Here is a 21,198-nt window from a genome sequence, read left to right on the forward strand (position 1 = left end):
GTTTTAGATGCCCGTATGAAATGTGTTACTAGTTTATATTTAGTTTACAACTAGGGAAAATAAGGTACCAAAATATTCCTGGCAGATAACCCATGTCTGAGCTGTGCAGCTTGTGACAGCACCAATGTCTCTTTGCTCTTAGCTGGAATTATTTTCTCAAGGCCAGGTACTGCCTTAGGGTAACCAGGTCTGGGCTCCCTCAGGTTACTAAGGAGCTGCAGAGCAGGACAAGCAAGTTAGGGCACTTTCTTCCTTCAGCCCCTCTATCTTTAGGAGAATGGGAAGTGTTGCAGGGTAAGGGAGGCCATTAAGTTTAAGATAGTGCATGAAGGAATGATTGCACAGGTCTTTCCAAAGCAGCCCTCTTCAGTTAATCACAAAAAAGAACATTGCTCAGCATGATGTAGGGTGGCCTAAGCCCTACTTGCAGCTTACATGTATTTGTGTTTCAATCCTCAGGCTCAAGAAAGAAGAAACAAAGTCTTCGTATGAGAAATCTTGTGAAGGTCGATTCATGCTCCAGGAAGAGGAGAGGATGCACAAGTCCTGTGCATCAGTGGGGCTGAAGGTAATGACAATCAGGATCTAGAAGCAAATTAGAGATACTGTTGTGGTAGGAGCCAGATAAGATAAAGAGAGTAGCACTGAGGAGAAGTAGAGCATGTGAGTGGTAGAAGGTTAGCAGATTGAGAGAGAAGTGTGGTTGAGGCTATGCCTTTTCCTCTAGACTCAGTCAATTCTGCTTGGGCCCGCTCATCCAGCTGTGAGCCATAAAAACTCCTCATAAGGTGTCTTCATCCACTCTTGAACTGACTTGTGTGGTTTGACAAGTGACTTACTTCGTGGTCAGTCTCACTGTTGTATCTGCAAAATGAAGGTGACTTCCCTGGAGGCATGGTTCTGGTGTATCTGTTTATCAGACTGTAGTGGTTTCAGTACATTAGGAGTTAAAGGGTTCACCCTTTTTTGTTTTAGTCTGGAGGTTTAACTTGAAGACAATGAGAACCAGAGTTGTCGTTTGTGTTGTTCACAGTATTTACTCTGATATCACCACCCTTAACTTGGTCTTGCCATGGTTTAGTGGGAGGTGTCCCTGCCCAGGGCAGGGGGGTTGGAACTAGATGATCTTAAGGTCCTTTCCAACCCTAACTATTCTGTGATTCTATAAACAGATCATTTAACTGAAATAGTATTAATGCTCTGAAATCCTTTATACAGCTGTCTTTTGTTACCATTCTAAAGGGTAAAGGTTAAATTTCTGTGCTGTCTCCATCAATAGTCCTGGAAAATGATTGCAGACCCATCTCACTGCAATTGCAGTGTTTCAGCATTTGTGGTCTCAGATTGGAGCAGATTGCTTTGTAAAACACCTCTGTGGATTTTTTCATGTGTTTTTACCCACTTTTCTTCTGATATTTCATCAGGGCCAAGTTAAGGATATTAGCATATTCAATTTATGTTTAAATATGATCCTGAAGTTGCATGGGCTTCCCATGCTTGGGGTTTGTGTAATTGCACTATCCCTGCTTTGTGGGGTTTATATTTGTGTGGCTGACACACACTGCAGCTTTCTTGAAAGCTTGGCATTTGCTTGGCATGGTTCTATTTTCCTAAATGTAATGCAGACGCAGAATGGACTGATAATTACAAATTAGACCAACCATGGGAATGGCAGAAGTTGTTGAAGGCACCATTAGCCTGCTGAGTAGGTGTAGTGTGGGATGAGGAGCATCTTTCTCTCAGTTTTAATTGGAGGTGGTGGCTCCACACACAAGCACCACCAGTTTAGCACCATAACTTGGTTGTACCCGTATTGTTGCTGTGTACAGAGCAAGAATACCTTCCATCTGCTACGGTGTACATCAAACGTCAGGATCCACTAAGTAATGTGGAGTGACCATCCCTGTTTTTATTGCTTTTATCCTTACTCATTGCCTCATCCCTTTCATGCTTCTGCTTTACTTCTGTCTTAAAATGTCTAAAGAGCAGTTTGTAAATGTCACTTAAAAAACCCAAAAGCTGCGTTGATCTTGCCAACATTCACGGTCCAGTCAAACCCTTTCTGGTTTTTGGATCACAGGCTTGAGTGCAGTGGTTGTCTTACACCTGTGTTAGTGTTGTGTCATGAATCCAGCATCTTTGCTACTTTAATACAAATGGATCTCCAGTTCAGGTTAAGTTCTTTATTTGTTCAAATCTCATCAAGTAACCACAGTTGGGTAAATTTTTTCTTTTAGGAGAAGGTGATGTGTAATGGAGTCATGTATGCTCTTGATGTTACCTGTATATTGAAAGGAAGTGCTAGCTTCTTATCAGAATCAGGAGTGCTTGAGCAGCCAGTTAGTTGGATTGCTGTTTGCACCTCACCTGTTTCAGCTGCCCAAAAGAGGTTCACCTCCATGCTTGGGCTGTTATACCAGACAACTTCCATGTGTCACACTTTGCTCCTCCTTTTATGTGTTTCAATTTACATTCTCTGGGGCCTCCTGCCCCTCATGACCGGGTGTCTTGCCTCTGCCCAACCATACCCTCATTCCCTGTTCTGCCAGCTCCCTTTCCCCAAAATTCTATCCCTCTTTCTTTCCCCACTTCCCATGTCCCACCTGTCTGACCCTTCTTTGTCACCTGTGCTCACAAAGACCCCCTCTTTGTATCCCCTTTCTTCTCTTTCTCTTTGTTTTTTTCTGCCACCCTTTTTCTCTCTTGCTGTACCACTTGATTTCTCTCTGTCTCTCTCTGTCTCTCTCTGTCTCTCTCTGTCTCTCTCTGTCTCTCTCTGTCTCTCTCTGTCTCTCTCTGTCTCTCTCTGTCTCTCTCTGTCTCTCTCTGTCTCTCTCTGTCTCTCTCTGTCTCTCTCTGTCTCTCTTTGCCTCTCTCTGCATGTCTCTGTTTTCCTACATCTCCTGTCTGTCTCTTTGGTGTCTGTCACAGGCACATGCATTTCACATCAAAGCACTTTTACCCAGTTCTTTTGAACTGGAGCTAATCAGTCCTTTTGTGTTATTTTCCAGGCAGAAATACATGCCTGGGAAATATGTGTACCAGATGTGTCAGTGAAGATGGCTCATACGGGTATATCTGGGATGTGTTAAGACTTCCCGTGTGCACATAGATGAAATGTATAGCAAATAAACAGTGAGCTTTCCCTCTTCCCTAGGGGCTCAGCACAGCTTTCTGGTTGATTTATAACTGGTTTGATGACTGAGAGGATAATCAGAAGTGTGAATATGTCCTGAATATGGAAAACCCACAAATCTGCCCCTATTGATTCCTATGCAGAAAAGTAGGAAGCCCAGGTGTACCTGAGTTCTTGTGTACATGTTTTTGTTCTCGTAGCAACAGGATTTCTCTCTCCTTGCCACAGTCTTCAGCAAAGCTGCCACTGGCTTTAAGCATGTGAAACCTACCCAGGATATTAGGGTTTGGGTGCAACCCTAATACAAATTTTCATTATTGATAGTATTTGCAGAGGCAGCTGCAGTATACTCCATTTGTCACAAATGAGATCTGAGCTGCTGTGTCATCACCTGCAGCCTATAGATTTTTCAGTGAGGTAGAACAAAGTCAGGGCTATCTCAATTGATAAGGAGGCGACAGACTTCACTGATCGAATACCTGCTTCTGTGTTTCAGCAAAGGGAGCTTAATCCTTCTCTTCCTTTTGTTAGTCAGCTCTTCCCATTAGAAGTCATGTTCCTGTCTCACTTTCCTTACAAGGACACTGGTTACTTTGATTCCTTTATAGGGCTGAGCAAGTCTGTGGCTTAGTGCACTGGTTTTCTTTGACAAAAAGCCATTATCATTATTGATGAACCTGTCACTGGCTGGCAAGTAACCAGAAGGTTCTCAGAGGAAGAGCTTTCCTTAGGGTGTGCTTTGCTGCAGCACAGCGCGTTAGGTCCTCAGAGAGACACTGCTTTTGGAGAAAACATCATGTAGGTGTCAGGGGGACAAGGGGAAGGAAAACAGAATCTGTCCCAATCCTCCTTAATGTCAAATGTCCATTCAGTGGCAAAGCTCTCCTGCCTAGTGAGGGCCTGACATGTACCCAAAAGTATCAGTATTACCAAATTGTGCTGCTGTGGGCTTATTCTAACATCTGATCAGGAAATGGGGAGAATGCATTTCTTTCTAGTATATGAGAACCTTCTGAAGAAGTTAAGTCTTCCATCGCTAAGTGTGAGTATATGAGTAAGGGCTGTGAGGCTATGCAGGCAAATCTGCAATAAACCATGATTCTCAGGACCTGAGTCTAAATGGATCTTGAAGTCTGTTGTAGTTCTCTAACGGTGGGAGTGCTGACACCCAAAACAGTTAATAGAAAAAAGCAGATTTGCCATCCTTTGGGATTTTTTAGGGTAGAATTAGTAGCTTTCTGAAAGGCTTGTGTTAGCACAGCTTTGAGGAAAAGTCCCCCAGCATGTTTGTAAGGAAGCTGGGTTAGATGATCAGAGCTATCTGTGACACCAAAGACACTGTGAAATCTCGCTTTGGCAGTTCAGCTGCTTAGCCAACCCCTGCTGTAAATATTATTAAGGCTAGAAATGTGTTTTCTTTTTCCTGCTTTGGCATTCTATCACTGAGATAAAGCTTGTTGTGCTCTGTGGGGTTATCAGTGCACAGAAGCTCTGGCTCGATACCTCCTGAAATTGTACAGGGAAATTCCTTTTCAGTACACTACCATGGACTTCTCTCAAGAAGATGTTAAGTATAAGACAAGCTCATAAGTAAAACCACATGCGCTTTCTTGCCTAGATCAACCAAATGAAAGCCCAGGCTGAGTGGGCAATCTAAGTCGAAGTTCAGTCTTTGTTTTTGTCCAGGAGGAACATGAAGTGAAATAGTGTGTCGTTAACCCCTGCACATCTCTGTTCCCTTTGACCTGAAAGTTAACATTTACAAAGTGGAAATCCACTGCTAGATTTGGGTTAAAGTTTTATTAAAGGACAAAGAGGCCAAATAGCTTTGAAGGCTAAGGCTGCAGTCAGGGGTTTTATCTTGCTGTCTGATGTCATCCTCTCCTCCTGAGGCTTGTTTTGCTGTGGCTTACATGGGCTTGATGGGCTGTCCTGCCCTTGCTGAATAAAAGGTCAGATGATGAAATTCAGGGCTTGTGTAAAACTAGCATCCTCTTTAGCTGTTGCATCAGGTGGGGAAGGACACAGCAGGGGAAGGACACAGCAGGGCAAGGTGACTAAATCTTCTCCTCACTCCTAGGAGTGGTTCTTGTAGCCTGAAGGCAGAAACATCACAGCAAGGTATGCAGATGGCTTCTCCAGCCTCTGTTCATGCAGCATCTGCTTTTTGGTGACAAGGAGTATGTGCTCTCTGCTGCAGGCAACTCTTATATTTCCTGCTCAAATAAATGCTAATAATTAACCTGTCTGGCATCTGCTGCTGAATGGTCCCAGAAAAATGACACAGACATATTTCATAAGAGCCATTCTGCAAGAAAGTAGATGTTATTAAAAAAGATACTTTTTTTTTTTGCCTCAAAGCTGTCAGCAGTGACAAAAAAAGTATAAATATTATTGCTTTATTTTCTCATCTTATGACATTAAATCCCCTGGCCTGTTAGTAGTACACTAACAGGTCAACAAAGACAGCTGCTCTAGAGAGCTCCTGGCCTGTTTGGCAGTGTGTAAAGGGTCAAAAAATGGGAGAAATGCAAGCTGGGGAAGCTGAGATTACAGAAACAGGCATGAATGAATATATAATAAATTGTATGTCAATTCATGCATTCTAGCTGTATGAACACAGGCAGGAGAAGAGGTTGGTCCTTTGCTGTCTATCATTGTGAAAAGGAATGGGCCATTGCAACAGTGGGTCCACAGCTGCATTGGAAAGGATCTGTTTCAGTTGCTTCTTACACACATTGCTGCCAGGATGCAGGAGCTTTACTTTTGGAACTGGCCAGCCACTCACTACAAGAAGTGGTGGTGAGCCATGATCCAGTGATTGTACTCATCACAGCAGCACTGGCACACTACAGTCCATGCTGAGCATCGAGGAGAAATTTGTGAAGGTGTCAGCCCTGCTCTGGAAAGTCTATACCAAATATTAAGGTAAAGGGACAGGGAAGAAACTATAGCCTTGTCTCTGTCATGTGGCCTGAAATACACATTGCATAGGAAAATGCCAATGGAGAGCATAGGGAAGCAAAGGGACTTGCTGTCCCATGACTTTCCCTCCTTTTTCTCCCAGTGGAAATTCACTGTCTGAACCTGCAAGTGATACAGCAGGAAAAATAGGCTTCTTAATGCACATGCTGTGAATTTTGAGTCTCTGTCTACTGGATCAAATGTAAGTTGCCTCATCTTCTATCTCAAAAGCTTTTTCCATTCGCCTCCTCATCTTTCATTCACCCATGAGATGTTGAACACCAGCTGTTAAACTTTCAAGCAAGCCCCTTGGTACTTTCTCTCACTGTGCTTCTGACTTAAATGAGCTCCTTGCACCTCTCCATCATGATGCCTATGAGAACAGTTCACGTCTAATAAGCTGCTGGTATGCAGGTACCATGAAGTAGCATATACATCATGTGGTAGCAAATACTGTTGCGTTGATGTCTTATGCTTTTTCATATCTCTCTTTTGGGTCTTGTTATGTATTTCAGCTGGAATCTCCTTGGAGTAAAGGCTATGCACAGCATGCACTAGACAGATGTCATAAATCCAGAAAGGTAGCTGAGAAGACACTGAGCACTTCTAATGCTCATTCTTCCATGCTTAATTCATTGTGTTTATGAATCATGTTTATGTGATAACAATTCATTGTGTTTCTGAGTCATATTTATCTGATAACAAAAGTTGTTGCTAAAATATTAATGAAGTACATCTATATTTAATGTTTCAAAAGATCTATATTTAAGAGCTGCTGCCGCTAACAATAAAGAGCTTGTTTAATCTAAATCACAGAACCACTGAGGTTAGCAGTGACTCTGGAGATCACATAGTCCAACTACCCTTCCCAAGCAGGGTCAGCTGGAGCAGGCTGCCCAGTACCGTGTCCAGTTGTGTTTTGATCATCTTCACAGCTAGAGAATACACAACTTTTTGCATCTGTGGTTTGCAAAACTGGATTCAAACCTATAAATCTTCTCTGTCAAAAAATAAGTGAGATGAACTCTTTGCTCTGAAGTATTGTCTGGTAGGAAAGGAGTCTCAAGGGTAGGTGGCAGGTGCCAGGTACTTTATTTCTTTGGCAATGATAAATGATACTTGCATCCTCTGCCTTGAGCTGGAGAATCCCTCACTGCCCATGTGGGTTTTTTATGGCAAAGTTGAAAGAGGCCACAGTATGGAGAGAACCTTCCTGGGCAAATGAGAAAATAAGGGACACCTAAAGACTTTTAACTTGGAGATTACCCAGCCTATGTTCTTCTTGAGCCTCACCTAAGTGGGTCCAGGTCTGTGGTTCAAGACTTTCAGATACTGCTGTTATAAAATGATGGAAATTCCCAGTTGTTCTCATCCTCAGCCCACCACATTGCAATGGGGCTAAATATTGCTCTGTTTCAGAGCAAACATTACCCAATGTTGTACAGCCAGGTTAACCAGGTCTGTTCCTGGTCACTGTGCAATAAAACCATTAGCGTCATGAAAACAGAAGAGCCCAGCTCAGCCTCTGAGCTGAGAGTCAAGGTGGCTCTCAAGCAGGCAGAAAGTCCCAGCAGAGTTTAGGAAAGGATAGGACTTACTCTATTGGAGTTGTTGTGGAGGTCATCTCTCCACAACACTCTTAGTAGTTGGGTATGAGACACCAACTCCAGCCAGTGCCACCAATAAGTCTTGCTGCTTTCCAGCCAAGTCTTCAACTGCAGCTGTCTCCATTTCTGAGTAATGCCCTGGCTCACTGTGTCTCCAGGGCTGTATCTGTGCTTGCTGTGTTGACATTTGCTTAGTGTTTGCTATGAGAGAAACTGTGTGCAAAAATGATGACAGAACTGGCCCAAAACAGCAGTGTAGATAAGCAAAGAAATGCAGAAGCAGGGGAGGTGGTGTGGCCTGTTAGGGCTCTGGTGCTCCTGCCCTAGGGAGACAAGTATTGTATGGGAAATGGAGATCCTGTGTCTGGTTTGAAGGCTCCCAACACAGGAAACTGATCCAACAGGATCAGCTCCAGCAGTGTCCAGCTGTGCTGGTCCGGGGCTGGAGCCCACAGTCCTGTGAGGGACTGGGCTTGTTCAGCCTGGGAAGAGGTGGCTTTGGGGGAACCAGGCAGCAGCTTCCAGTAACAACGGAGAGGTTACCAAGAAGATGAAGTCTGGCTCTTCACAGCAGTGCTTGGTTAGGAAGATGAGAGACAACTGCTGAAACTAGGGAAGCTCAAGCTCTATGTAAGGAAAAGCTTTTCAGCCGTGAGGGCAATCAAGCAGTGGATCAGGCTGCCCAGCGAGGCCATTCTGTCTGCATCCTTGGAAGTTTGTAAGAACAGGCTAGATACAGTTCTGAACAACCAGGTCTGACCTCAGAGCTGATCCTGCTTTAAGCTGAAAGTTGGGCTAGTGCTCTTCTGAAGTACTTTCTGATGTGAATTATCTTTTGACCCTGTGGTCCTAAGACCAGAGGGGACATGCAAGGAAAGCTTAGCTCTCCGTCCCCACCTCCATTACCAATGTCTCTTCATACACCCCATCTCCTCCCTTGCAGCAGCCAACCTATTTTGCCAGACCTTCAAAGGTGGCAGCTCTTGGTGGCTCTATCACATTGCTCAGGGTGCTGTGAGGGGGTGCCAGCTTTTAGAGAAGACAAAACCATTCAGACCTGTCCCTCTCACAGCCCAAGCTCTTGCTGGCTCTGCTGGGGCCACGTGAGCTGGTAACTGCTGTGGGGGTGAAGGCTTTCCGGGATGCTCTAGGAGAGCAGGAGACATTAACTGCAGGGTCATGTTGGAATCTCCCATGTGTGCCTCCTAGAGCAGGACTTACAGTAGAGCAGGTTACAGAAACAGGGAAAAATACTGCAGCTTTGGGGGGGGGGGGGGGAATTCAAAGTAAAAACATCAAATCAATTGATCTTTTCCCCTGTGCCTTCTGCAAAGGCAGAGCTACTTTCATTTGTATTCTGTGGGTAAATGCTGCTCCTTCCTTAGCAGCAGCTTCCTGGAAAAATATGAGTATTTCAGCATCTATAAACCCCCTTTGCTACCTCCAATCACAGGAATACAAAATCCTCCCCTACTTTGGTCTTCAAAATGCTGTTTAATATTGACACAGTAGGTCACAAATATCATTGCCTCCACCAGGAGGGGACTGGGATCCTTTCTATTCCCCAGTGTAATGTGGCTCAGAAGCATAATGAAAACCTCCATTTGTTGCACATTCAGAGGGCTGTGTATGAGAACCCTTGAAGGAGGTTGTCATACACAGAGAGAGAGGTATAATTTATGAAGGAAGCTTATAAAACAGTTGCAAAAAAATGGATTTTCTTTGCTTTAAACAGCTTGTTATTCTCCTCCTTCCCCCCTTCATGTGTGAGAACTACAACCCCATCTAAAGAGGAAAAGGAGCTGTGAGGTAGCCCTGTACCCCTCTTCCCCTGTTTATTATCTCTGAATCGACCCTGGGGTTGTTTCTGTGGAGCAGGGCTGGCGTTTGGTTAAACACAGACTGGGCTGAGCAAACAGGTTAAAAACTCCCTTGGACTTTCTCACTTCCAGCACTGTCAGCCTGCCACTGGCCCATCTCACTTCACCAGCTGGAAGCTTTGTTTGGCAGCCAACTTGACCAGAGAGCTGCTTGGGGTTTGTGTCTGCTCCAAGAAGAGGAGGACCAGGAGGAGGATGACAGGCTTGCAGGTAAGGGGTTGGGCATGCACAACACACCGGTGCTGGCTGTGGACACCCCTTCTCTGCTGACACCTATTCTTCAGTGTCTGTCATTTTGATGTGCCCCTTGTTCATGTTTCAGAGTGTGTGTTTTTAAAGTTCACTTGGGATAAAGGATTTTGCTGTATTTTGTCTACCAACAGGCTTTCTCTTCCTCTTCTCCTTTGGGAATCATCCTGGGTTAGGCTGTACCAGCACAGGACCTCTTTGTTACAGGGTTTGTCCTGCACACACCCTCTGCACACACCCCTTCTCCCTCCCTCGGCTGCCAGGAGGTGTTTCCCCCATCAGCCTATGAAATGTGGCTGGCAGCATCTGCCCAGGTGTTGCAACCCTGACCACTCTCTTCCTGGCAGCTAGGGCAGGAGCAGCTCCATTCCAGGGCAGCTCCATCACAGGGCACACTGGCACAGTGGGGCTCCAACCATGCCCTCTGCTCTGAGTCCCAGCAAGGAAGCCGATGGGAGCTTTCCCTGCTGTCCTTTGGCAGAGCATGGGGGAGTTTAGGGAGAAGGCCAGGATGTGGTAGGTTTATGGCTTGTGTGGAGCAACATGAGACCCATATTCTTGAGTATCATCAGCATCTCGCAGTTGTTTTGGGGCTGTCTGGGTACATGGGTAATGCTGCAGCAGGCAGGAGTGGCAAGGGCTCTCCTCAGGACATGATAGTTCTCAGCAGCTTGTGCAGGGCGATCATGTTTCTCCCTAGACTTTGGGGCTGTCATTGTTACTAATCCCCTTTCTAGCTCTGGATATGCCTGAGATAGATACATCTGTGTGTGCTCATTCACCACCTTCTCTGGTGGTTGTTATTTTACAGTGCTCTTGCAGCTCCTATTCATCTCTGCAGGATCCTGTCTCCTCATACAGGAAAATTTTGCCATGCTTCTTTCTTGTCTGTCCCTGACACCCTCCAGCTCCCACCACTCTTTCAGCATTGGGGCATCCTTGCCCCTGTACCACTCCAGATGAGTGGCCAACTGGTTTCTGTTATAGCTGTGACAGCATCTTGCCTGTCCCATCTTCAACTCATTCCTAGCAGACTCTACCACCTTGCTGGCTGATGTGACTGTGACTCAGGTTGAGTGTGAGCCTTCTTCCCAGAGCTGGCAATGGGAACAGTCTGCTCTGCCAGCACCTCCTCTCCTCTCCATTACATACATCTGTGCCCTGTCACCACCTCTCCCCACCCCATCTTCTCTTGGCATCTTTTCTTCAAAGCCATTGTTTCACCCTTCTTCTGTCCTCCTCCTGGCTTCTGTCCCTCTCGTGCCTCCTCCACTGTATGTGCTGACCCACCCTGGAGCTGAGCAGGGCCTTTCAGGAAGGATGTGGCCCTGGACCATCCCCAGCACTTTTGGATCAGAGGGTGGATGGGATGGCAGCTCCTGTGGGGGATACTGGTCCTGTGGCACTGGGGCAGCATCAGCACAGAGCTCTGTTTTGGGTGCTTTGGTTTTACCCTGCAAGGAGGCTCTGGAGCCTTGCACAGAGGGTGAAGGACTTGTTGTGCTCATTGCCCACGTGCTCATGGCCCTGTTTCTACAGGTTCGTGTTAGATGCTCTGGTGTTGACTGGACTGAGCTGATATAGGGCGCCATGTGTTTCGTCTAGAGATGAATGCTGTTCTCCTGTGTTCTGTAGCAGGAGCTGATAGAGATATGTATTATGCAGTGTTTGAAGAAGGGCCTTAATTATTTTGCAGTTTGTGTGCTCAGACTTCAAATGTGTTTTCCCCCCACCTGCTGTCTAATCCTGTAAACAAAAGGTTATGGTTTATAGGTTAGAGCGTGACACCCATTGCTTTACGTCCTGGTTATTCCAATCAATGAGCTTTGCTGAATTTTTTATGCTGTGCTGGGCTTTTATCTCTCCCATTTTATTGGAAAACTACAAAACAAGACACAAAGTGGAGCAGATAAATTCCTAACATCCTGTTTGCATAAAAAGCTGCAGGATCTCCAACAAAATAACAACAGCAGTAACTGACAGCAGAACTGAAAATGAAAGATCAGAGACAACTTTGTGCTTTATAGAGAAGCCACCTGCTCAGTTACCAGGATAGTGCCCCAAACCTACCCAACCTGGCAATCATAGAACCATGGAATGGTTTGGGTTTGGGTTGGAAAGGACCTTAAGGCCATCCAGTTCCAACCCCTGCCATGGACAGGGACACCTTTAACTAGGCCATATCATCCAAGGCTCTGTCCAACCTTCAACACTCTCACAGTAAAGAATTTCTTTCTTATATCTAACCTGAACTTGCCCTGTTTCAGTTTGAACCCATCACCCCTTGTTCTATCACTACAGCCCCTCTAGATACTTAGAACATGGCTAGGAATTATGGAGACCAAGCAGAGTCCTAGAGGGAGGTGGCTTTGGACTAAAGAGTCCAAAGGAGGCCACAGTGATGCTGCGAGGGCTGGAGTAGCTCTGCTCTGGAGCCAGGCTGAGGGAGCTGGGCTAGTTCAGCCTGAAGAAGAGAAAGCTCCTGAAGGGGACACCTTAGTGACTCAGTCACCTCCAGTGACTAAAGGGGCTGCAGGAAACCTGGAGAGGGGCTTTGGACAAGGGCCTGTAGGGGAAGGACAAGGGGAATGGCTTTAACCTGCCAGAGGGGAGGCTGAGATGAGCTCTTAGGCAGTTCTTCCCTGTGAGGAAGACGCTGGCACAGGTACCCAGAGAAGCTGTGGCTGCCCCATCCCTGGCAGTGTTCAAGGACAGGTTGGACAAAGAGGCTTGGAGCAACTTGGTCTAGTGGAAGGTGTCCCTGCCTGTGGCAGGGGGTTGGAATTGGAGGAGCTTTAGGTCCCTTTTACCCCAAATCATTCTATGAGTCTATAAAAAACACAGTGCTGTTTCACAGAGAAGGGTTTCTTTCCATGCTTCCAGGTTTGTTTAGTCCAGGAAGGATGCTCTGGTGTGAATGCTGGGCGGGCAGAAAGGGGTCAGTTCCCCTGGCTTGGGAAACCCTGTGCAATGCAAACTGAGAGGTGAGAGGTGGGAGGTGGGCTTAGAGAGTGAGCTGGGAGATGGACTGTGCTGCTCCTGGCCCTTGGCTGCTCCCGACCGAGCTGCACCAGCAGGGCACCTCCGTGGTGTTCCAGGGCCTTGCAGCACGTACATCTCCCATGCACCCAGGGAGCTGGTGTGGCGCAGCTGGTTTTGGCAGCCCACAGGACTGTTTGACACTGACCCCTAAAGGCACGGAGTGGAGACGAGCCTCTGTGAGGTCTGCTGCAGGGAACGGCAGGAGAAAATGAGTGAACGAGAAAAGCTACACGGAACATGAAGGCAAAGTCTTGGAGCCACACTCGGGGTGATACCCATCACTGGCAGGACAGTGTCTCCCCCCCAGCAGCTGCACTCCTGCCAATGTCATTTTCCAGCCCTCCATGCAGTTACTTGAGGATTATTCTTTTCTTGGCAAGGAAGATTTGATGTGACCCAGCAATAATGCAGCAGCTTCTGCTCCTGCTCTCAGGGCAGGGGTGATGCCACCGTCTCCCAGACACCACCTCTTCCCCTGCCTCAGACTGCTGCATCCCTGGGCAGTGGCCAGTGGCTCTGCAGCCTGCAGGGGTACACAGCCGGGGAAAGCAGCACTCTTCCATCCAGCCCAGTGGGCAGCTGCCTGCCTCCCTGCACTTGGAGCCAGCCAGCCCATGCGGGGCTGGGTAAGGTGCTGTGCAGCACCAGTGTGGGCACAGGGAAGCTGCTGGCACAGATGTGTGCTGTCGAGTTGCTTTTCCTTCCTTTCCAGGCCCAGGAGCAGGAGTGAAGGGGACTGGGGAATGTGGATAGAGAGGTCAGCTCTGCAGGGCACCCGCTCTCGAGCCTGGGGATGGATTTCTCACAGCAAAATCCCTGTGCCAGGGGCTGCCGAGGAGCCACACTGGTTACTGGGTACACAACCCATGGAGGAACCGCACACCCTCCCCTCCCAGCTCTCCACCCACTTTAAGTCCAGCATATTCCAGGCGATGCTCAGCAAAGGAGCCTGTGCATTAACCTTCTCCTTGCTGCTCTAATGGCAGAGCCTGCAGGGTCTTGCTGGCTGTCCCTCAATAAAATCACCATGCCCCCATTCCTCCTCCTCTTTCCTCTTTTCAGCAAGGCAAATGCTCCCACCACCTTTACTTTGTTGGATGCAGTGCAGAGGTCTCAGTTAATCCTGGAACTGCTGCAGTCCCATCAGATGTTGCTGCCTTTCCGTTTAAAAGAGGGGAGGGGAAAAAAAAAAGCTAAAGAAATGCTCCAGTACAATACATTTGCCAAGGCTGCTTAGGTGACCTGCTGCTTTGCATATCAATATGCTTCTCGCAGAGCCCACTGGAGAGCAGAGTCCTTCCAACGTACATTTGTTTGTAAGAAGGAGAGAAATATGCTTCCTGAACCAATGGAAACGGAGATGTTTTCAGGTCCAGGCTGAGCAAGGCTTCCAGCCAGCCCACCTCCCCCTGGGAATGGGCTGGAAACTGAGGAAAGCACAGGGTTTCTCAGGAGGTTTCAGGTTTGCTCTGCACAGGGTGGTGCAAATCGCAGGGGGCTGAGAAACCCTGGAGGAAGTAATCCAGGTGCTATCATAATGTAATGAACCCAGTACAGGGCCTTTGTCACCCCATCTCCCCTCCCAGGCTGTCACTCTGCAGCTGATTCAGGGTTTCTCAGTGCTGGAGCTGCTGAGGTGCAGCAGCATCGCAGTGCCGCAGCCACTCCATCACACAGAGAGTGTGTGTCAGCGAGGGCTGGGATGCCAGGGTTCTGCCATTCCAGTGCTGCTGTGTGAAGGCAGACCCATAGCCCGGCTGCTCTTACAGCTGACAGTGAGGAGCTGAACCACATATCGCTGCCAAAGCATCTCTGCATGCACGCACTGTTCAACAGAGTTGCTTCATGCCTTTCTATAGTGTCTGAAGGGACTGTGTTTACATTTCTGTCAGGCAAAGCTAAGGTCTCTGCTCTGTCTGCTTCCCTGTGTATCTTAGGGGTATTACGGGGCTTTTCTCAGTGCTGCAGAGCTGGGAGCTGCATCCTCTGTGGTCCTGTGGCTTTTAGCCACACTCAGACCACAACAGCTGTAGCAGGGCAGGCATGGGAGGGCATGCATCCATCCATGGATCTCTCAGAAGACATCACCGAGAAAATCAGATTAGCACCTGGTAATGGATTAATTCTTGCTTAGTACCACGGCAAACAGTTCATACCCAACTTGTTTAGGGCAAATCAGTGACACAGTTCAAGTCTCAGCTGAGTTTCCCTTCCTTCCTCATCCCATCTGTGTCTGACTTCTTTATTAGTGGTCATGGGGATGTACTGCAAGAACCCAACAACCAAACAGGTCCCAGTTTCAATCCCGGAGCATCCAAGGACTCAGTGCATGAATTTGCAAGTCAGTCTGCAGATTTGGGAACATCCATGATTCAAGCAAAGTCAGATTTAGCTTGGATGCTGCTAGCACGCCTCCATAGTGTTGGTGTTGGTGTTGCAGTTCTTCCTATACCTCACCCTGTTGTTCTTGAGTCTGACTGTAATGTGATATTTAGCTTATTTCTCAAGTGCCTTCATGGTGCAGAGTGTGGTCAAAATAGACCTGCAGATTTAGCAGGAGATCAAATCCTGACTGTGCTTCTCACTCCACCACGTGGTAAGCTCATGAAGCAAACCCACGAGGGATGAAATCAGTCTGGAGCAGTACGCAAGTAGATCACTTGAGAAAGTCTTAATGCACACAAAGAGCCTGGAAAATGCCTGGGGAAGCAATGGATGGTTGTTTGGAGAGGGGTTACTTGCGTTCTCAAAGCACTGATGAGCTGTGTGCTTTATTTTACAGTACATGTCAGGATTTGGAAACGAGCATGTTTCTGAGGATCCGCGCTGTCCAGGAGCTCTACCGGAGGGACAGGTACTGAGGGGTTTTAAAGTGCTTTATGAGAATGACATGGAATTGAGTGAGAATCTGTTCCCTGGGCTTCCTTTCATCTTAACATGTTTCCTTTCTCTCTGCTACCCCAAAGTCTCCAGGAACCTTCTTCATTATGGAATAGTAAGATGATGGCAAAGATCAGAATTAAAGATTCCTATTCATACATTCTATTTCTAAGTTACTCATGAGCTTCCAAGTCTCACCTTGGGGTTTAAGACTTGCCTCAGTTGCCTCAACAGCAGGTTTCTTTCCAAAAGGAGCCTGCCACACAAGTGGCTCGGACACACAGAGAAGGAAACCTTTGGCTCTGGAACAGACCGGAGCAAAAGGCTGGAAGGCTGGCAGAGAGACACGGTCCTGCAGGAGAGGCAGCTGTAGGAACTGGGTTCAATGGAACTGGCTTATGAGCCTTTGGCAGGAGAGCAGCTTCTTTGTAGGGAGGGGACATCAATGCCTGTAGCAATAAACATTCATTCTTAAAAGAAACTTCTGAACACGATGAAAATCACTCACATGGGGTTGTTCTGTTTTAAAGAGAGGAATCATGACCAATGTGATGCCACCCAACCTGCAGAGGCAAGAGCGAAACCCTGAAGAGTGAAAGCTTTCTCATCTCCTTTGCGCTGGTCTCCCTTACACCAGCACACATTGGGAGGCTGACTGTGCCCTCCCTTGGATCTCCTGCAATCCCCTGGACTTGAATGGCAGCATTTTATGCTCAGTCAGTGACATCCCTTGATGCTCCTCTTTACCCTCTGTGCAGAGACCAGTGGAATTAAGGTCAAACAGGGAGCTGCACCCTTCACAAATTACCAGGATCCCCCCAGTTCTGATGTTTTACACACCGTGTGCCAGTAGGGGTAGTGGCACACAACACAAGGACACATTAAATGTGTATGTATGCCCTCTAGGTCTGCATTGCAGCCTGCAGCGTGCCCACAAGAAAGGCAAACCAGTGTGCTGGATCAGAGGGATGGCTCAGCAGCACAGTGGCTTGTTTCTGAGATTGGCTGCAGCAGATGGGGGGAGAGAAAAGTGAGAAAGAAGCACCTCAAATGTGGGAGATCAGTAGCAGTGGCTGCTGCTCAGAACAGGCTGTGGGCTGTAGTGGATGTGGTGGCCCAGAGCAGCAGGAGGAGGTGCTCTGGCCTCTGTGCCAGAAGAGTGAATAGAACAACCTGGGAAAGAGTTACAACAAAAAGCATCTCCAGTCCCAGGGGTGGATCCTTTCTCCTCTGCAGTGTTTGTAAGACTGGCATCTGCAGTAGTGCTGCCTAAGATCAAATATACAAGGGCTATTGATCTCCCTGCTTCACTGTATACCCATGCCAGCAAGATGGACTTTGAGGGCTGCAAGCTACATGGATTATGAGAGCCTTACCTCTTCCTTCTGCCCACCAATCAGGACAGTGTGGATGGCTGGCATTCCCTAAGGATAACTGATCTCCACAGCCACAGCAGGATGACAGGATGCTAAACTAGACCTTGCAGGGGGCACTCGGGATAGCGAATGGTGTATGACTGTCCCATCGGGGTACTTCCTGCAGTTCTTGGATGCCTTTGTTTCTTGCTGATCTCAAACAAATTAGATGCTGGCCTACTTAGATCAAAATACTTGGTTTCTGTTCCCTGTAAAGGAGAAATCTGTCCTTCAACTTACCAACACACAAGGGCTGCTAAACTTGTGTTAGTGGTACCCATGGCTCTGCAAAGGGGAAAGTGCCTATTTCATACTCCAGTGCAGAAGCCCTATGAGAAGGCAAAGGCTCCCATGAAGGTCACTCCTGCTCTTGGGAAGCAAATGGCACTGCCAGGAGGAAGCCGCACACCACCGAAAGGCCTTCTATGGGCACCCATTGCCCCGGGAAGAGGGAAGGAGAAGAGGGAGATGTTTAGTGCACAGGAGAGGAGAAACACAGGCGCAGCTGCTGTATGTCTTTATCAGCCCTTTGGAAAGCCAGCCAGACATGATGCTCTGGGTCAACCCCTCTGAACACTTGGGTCTCAAAAACATTTGTGCATAACAGCAGTCTGCTTTGCAGTCTGTAAGTGTTGGGAATAATCCCCTTTTCCCTGGCTTTCCAATTATGAACCCTACTGAGCACCACCCCTTGCAGCTTGCTCTAGCAGCAGGTGTGTTGCCTCAATGCCTGTGCTAACACCTTAGGGCACCTGTGTGTCCTCTTGTGGGAATTGGATGTGGGGTCTGTCTGCCACCTGTGGAGCACACAGCCTCAAGGGAGCAGGAAGACACAATTATCACAGCTGATGCATATTCAGGAGCATGGCTCATCCCATGGGATCAGGGTGCTGGGTACCTGCCATGGTGCTCTTCCAGGGGCTCCAGAGCTAAATCTCTTGCTGCTTCTTCTCACTCATTGTTTTCCCTTCTGCTTCCATTCAGAATAACCCGCAGGTCTGCCCATACGGCCTGTATGCGGAGCAGCTCTCTGGTTCTGCCTTCACCTGCCCCCGGCCCACCAACAAGAGAAGGTACAGTGACCCCTGGCCATGGGTGGGTGATGTGGGGTGCTGGGATGAGCAGTGGGGAGCCATGGGGCGGCTGCAGGTCTGCAATGAGCGAGCCAGGGGGGTGAAGAGCCTCCTCTGTGCATGCACTAGGGAGGGAGAGGAGCAGCTATGGGAGGGTGATGGGTTATGACAATGCTGAGCAAAGGGGGATTGGGATGGGAAAGAAAGTGGTTTTCTGAGTGAGGTGAGGAAGGGGAGGGGATGCTCATGGGGACCAGAGGGTCCTGAGTGTGGTGTGAGTGCTGTGCAAAAAAAACTCAGGGTCTCAGCTCTGATGCTGCTGGGAATATATCACCTCTGTGGCTGGCACTGGTATACAACTAATGGAGAGTATCAAAACCAAGCCTCTGAGCAGGACTTGCTCCTCCTCCTAAAGGATGCTCCTATACACTAGAGCTGGTGAGGAGCTAGCTCAGGCTGTACCTTGCTTTGGGTCTGACCAGGGCCTTCAGACCAGTGCCAGGCACCCAGCATACTGCTTACCACCCAATGCTCCCAGCAGTTCTAGGGCCAGCTTGTTCCAGCTGGCAGCAAACATCCCAGAGCTCTATTCTGGTCATCATGCTTTGTGTCCTGGTCATCATGCTCTGGTCATGACCAAATTGCAGGGGAGGGGTTTCTCATTTTGCTTCTCCTGCAGCAGCTTTTCCCTCTCTTCCGTTGTTGGTTCGAATGAAAGGCAAATGCATCATCTGAGCTGCCAGCAGAGCTCTGCTCTCCAGGCTGGTGCCAGCTTGTGGTGTGCGTGGGAAAGGGATGAATCATTGTTTGCTGCACGAAGATGTCCTTGATGGAAATTTTCCAGCTCTCAAGGGAGAGCTCCCTCCTCCCTTCTCCCACCTACCCAAACTGCAGCCACCTCTGGTAACACATCAAAGGCACTGGCACCCCTGCCTAGCTCAGGTTTGCCTGATTACCTTACCTCTGCTGTCCTGCCTAGCTAAAAGCCCAGCTTCAGGCTTGGCTGCACCTGTGCATGGTATGCAGGGGCTGCAGCCATGGATACAGGAGGCAGCAAAAGAGGAGAGTGATGGTCCAGGTGGTGCTGGAGACATGGGGGACCTCCTACAGCAGTAGGAAGCATCATCGCACATAAAACAGTTCTTGACTGCATGGGCTCACTGGTTGTCCTAAGGGCATGGCCAGCCAGGCATAGGATGCTACTTTCAGTAACCCATCCAAATTCAGGCACTGGCTGTGAACGTCTGTCTCCTGAAAGCTCCTCTGCACTTGCAGTTAGACACTGGGCTCATCCCTGTCTTGTCTGAGCTGCTTTGTAGCTGTGTTTAAATAGGCTTTTTTTTACACTTCAGAGATTGCTGTATTTCAGCCACAGATAAAGCTGTATCTTTTATATATATATACACATATGTGTTTCTGAATGTAAACATATGTAATTATATGTAAACATACATATAGTCATTTACGTATATATAACAGCATATACTTGTATTTAGAGCCTATAATAAAAAGCCATCCCTCTGAAAGTCTCTTAGTGTGAGCTGGTATTTGATATTTAATACACCCTTTGGTTCAGTTGCTACCAATGTAAATGTTACCCATGCCTTTAGGAGCTCAATCAGCCAACAGCCACCCACAGGGTCTAACCTCTTCCCCAGGATAATCCAGTTCTTTTCCTTCTTTGTAGCTGGCTGTATCGGATCCTACCTTCAGTCTGCCACAAACCCTTCGAGCCTCTCGAGGAGGGACACTTGACACACGACTGGGATGAAGTTGAGCCTGACCCCAACCAGGTAACAGTGCTGAAAAGACCCCTGGTCCTGGCAGGGACAGTCAAATATTAAGCTATCGAGGGATACAAAGGCACTGGGCTGCAAGAGTCTGAGAAATGTAGAAAGCTGGAGGCTCAGCCAACACAGGATCTGGATCCCGACTGCCACCTGCCCCTCACCTATGGGTCGTGCAAGGATGGATAGTCCTCGATGTGATGCTTGTTGCTTCCCAGCCTGATGGACAGTTGTGCTGCTCCCCAGCAGTGTCACAAGGTTTCACCTGTGCTATCTAGTATCTCCCCTGGGGGCTCCTGTTGGCTGCCTCTCAGGCTGCTCTTTCCTTTTCAGTGTCCCCCATCAGAGGCTGATGGTGCTCCAGCCCAGCAGGCAGAGCAGCAGCATGTCTCTGCCATCCATCTCCTCCTTCCCTGCTCTTTTGGAGAGGCTGCTGGCTGCCAGCCCATTTCTCTCTGCAGCCCTCATGGGAAATCAGGATTCATTCTGGAGAGTCTCACAGAGACATGGCATTTGTCTTCCTCTGTTACAGCCTTTGCCATCATCTTTAATCATGATTTCTTCCCTGCCAGCCCCAGAACGTTCGGCTTTGCTGATCTGACTCTGCTCCTGCCATTCTCTCAATATCTCTCAGCCTCCTCTCGTGGTCACTGGTTTTTATCCCTCTCAGTTTTGCCCTTTGATGCAGAACCATTAGCTATTTTCCAGCCTCCCAGCAGCCTTGCCATTTGTCTAAATACTTTCTCAGCTCTGCTGGAATACGTTTTCCAGCCACTAACTGAGGAGGGGAGACAGGCTTGTATTTACGTGCCTTTGGTGCTCCATCCCAGATGGAGCTCCAGTGACTTCTGTTACCACCTCGTCCATCCCTGACGCCCTCATCTTTCACAGCCCTCATCTACAATTATGGTTATGTATGGTTACAGTAATTCCAAGATACCTAGCTCTCTCGTAAGCTCAAGCCACTTACATTTAATGCATCTTTTACCTAGGGGAACAGCAACAAAGCTCCTGCCCCCTCTCTCACTGCTTTCAATGGCAATCATCAAACCTAGAGGGGTTATTTCCTACCAGGAAGTGTGAGTCAACTTCCTATTTTCCTTCTCATCCTCTCTGAAGCAGAGCCAGAGACTGGGTTCAGTCTGTTGGACAAGATGGACTCTTT

At 47.9% G+C, this 21,198-nt stretch overlaps 1 protein-coding gene across 1 annotated transcript in view; it reads left to right on the forward strand.

Annotated features, from left to right (window-relative positions):
- The first annotated feature begins 438 nt into the window (after positions 1-438).
- The window catches only part of HGD (homogentisate 1,2-dioxygenase), a 35,014-nt gene continuing 14,254 nt past the window's right edge, over positions 439-21,198 (forward strand). The window contains 5 exon segments of the mRNA XM_034060185.1: positions 439-568; positions 9,660-9,797; positions 15,661-15,732; positions 18,158-18,246; positions 19,934-20,039. Coding sequence (XP_033916076.1) covers positions 515-568; positions 9,660-9,797; positions 15,661-15,732; positions 18,158-18,246; positions 19,934-20,039 — 459 coding nt within the window. The 5' untranslated portion in view covers positions 439-514.

This window comes from Melopsittacus undulatus, chromosome 2, assembly GCF_012275295.1.
Source record: "Melopsittacus undulatus isolate bMelUnd1 chromosome 2, bMelUnd1.mat.Z, whole genome shotgun sequence".
Classification (NCBI taxonomy): Eukaryota; Metazoa; Chordata; class Aves; order Psittaciformes; family Psittaculidae; genus Melopsittacus; species Melopsittacus undulatus.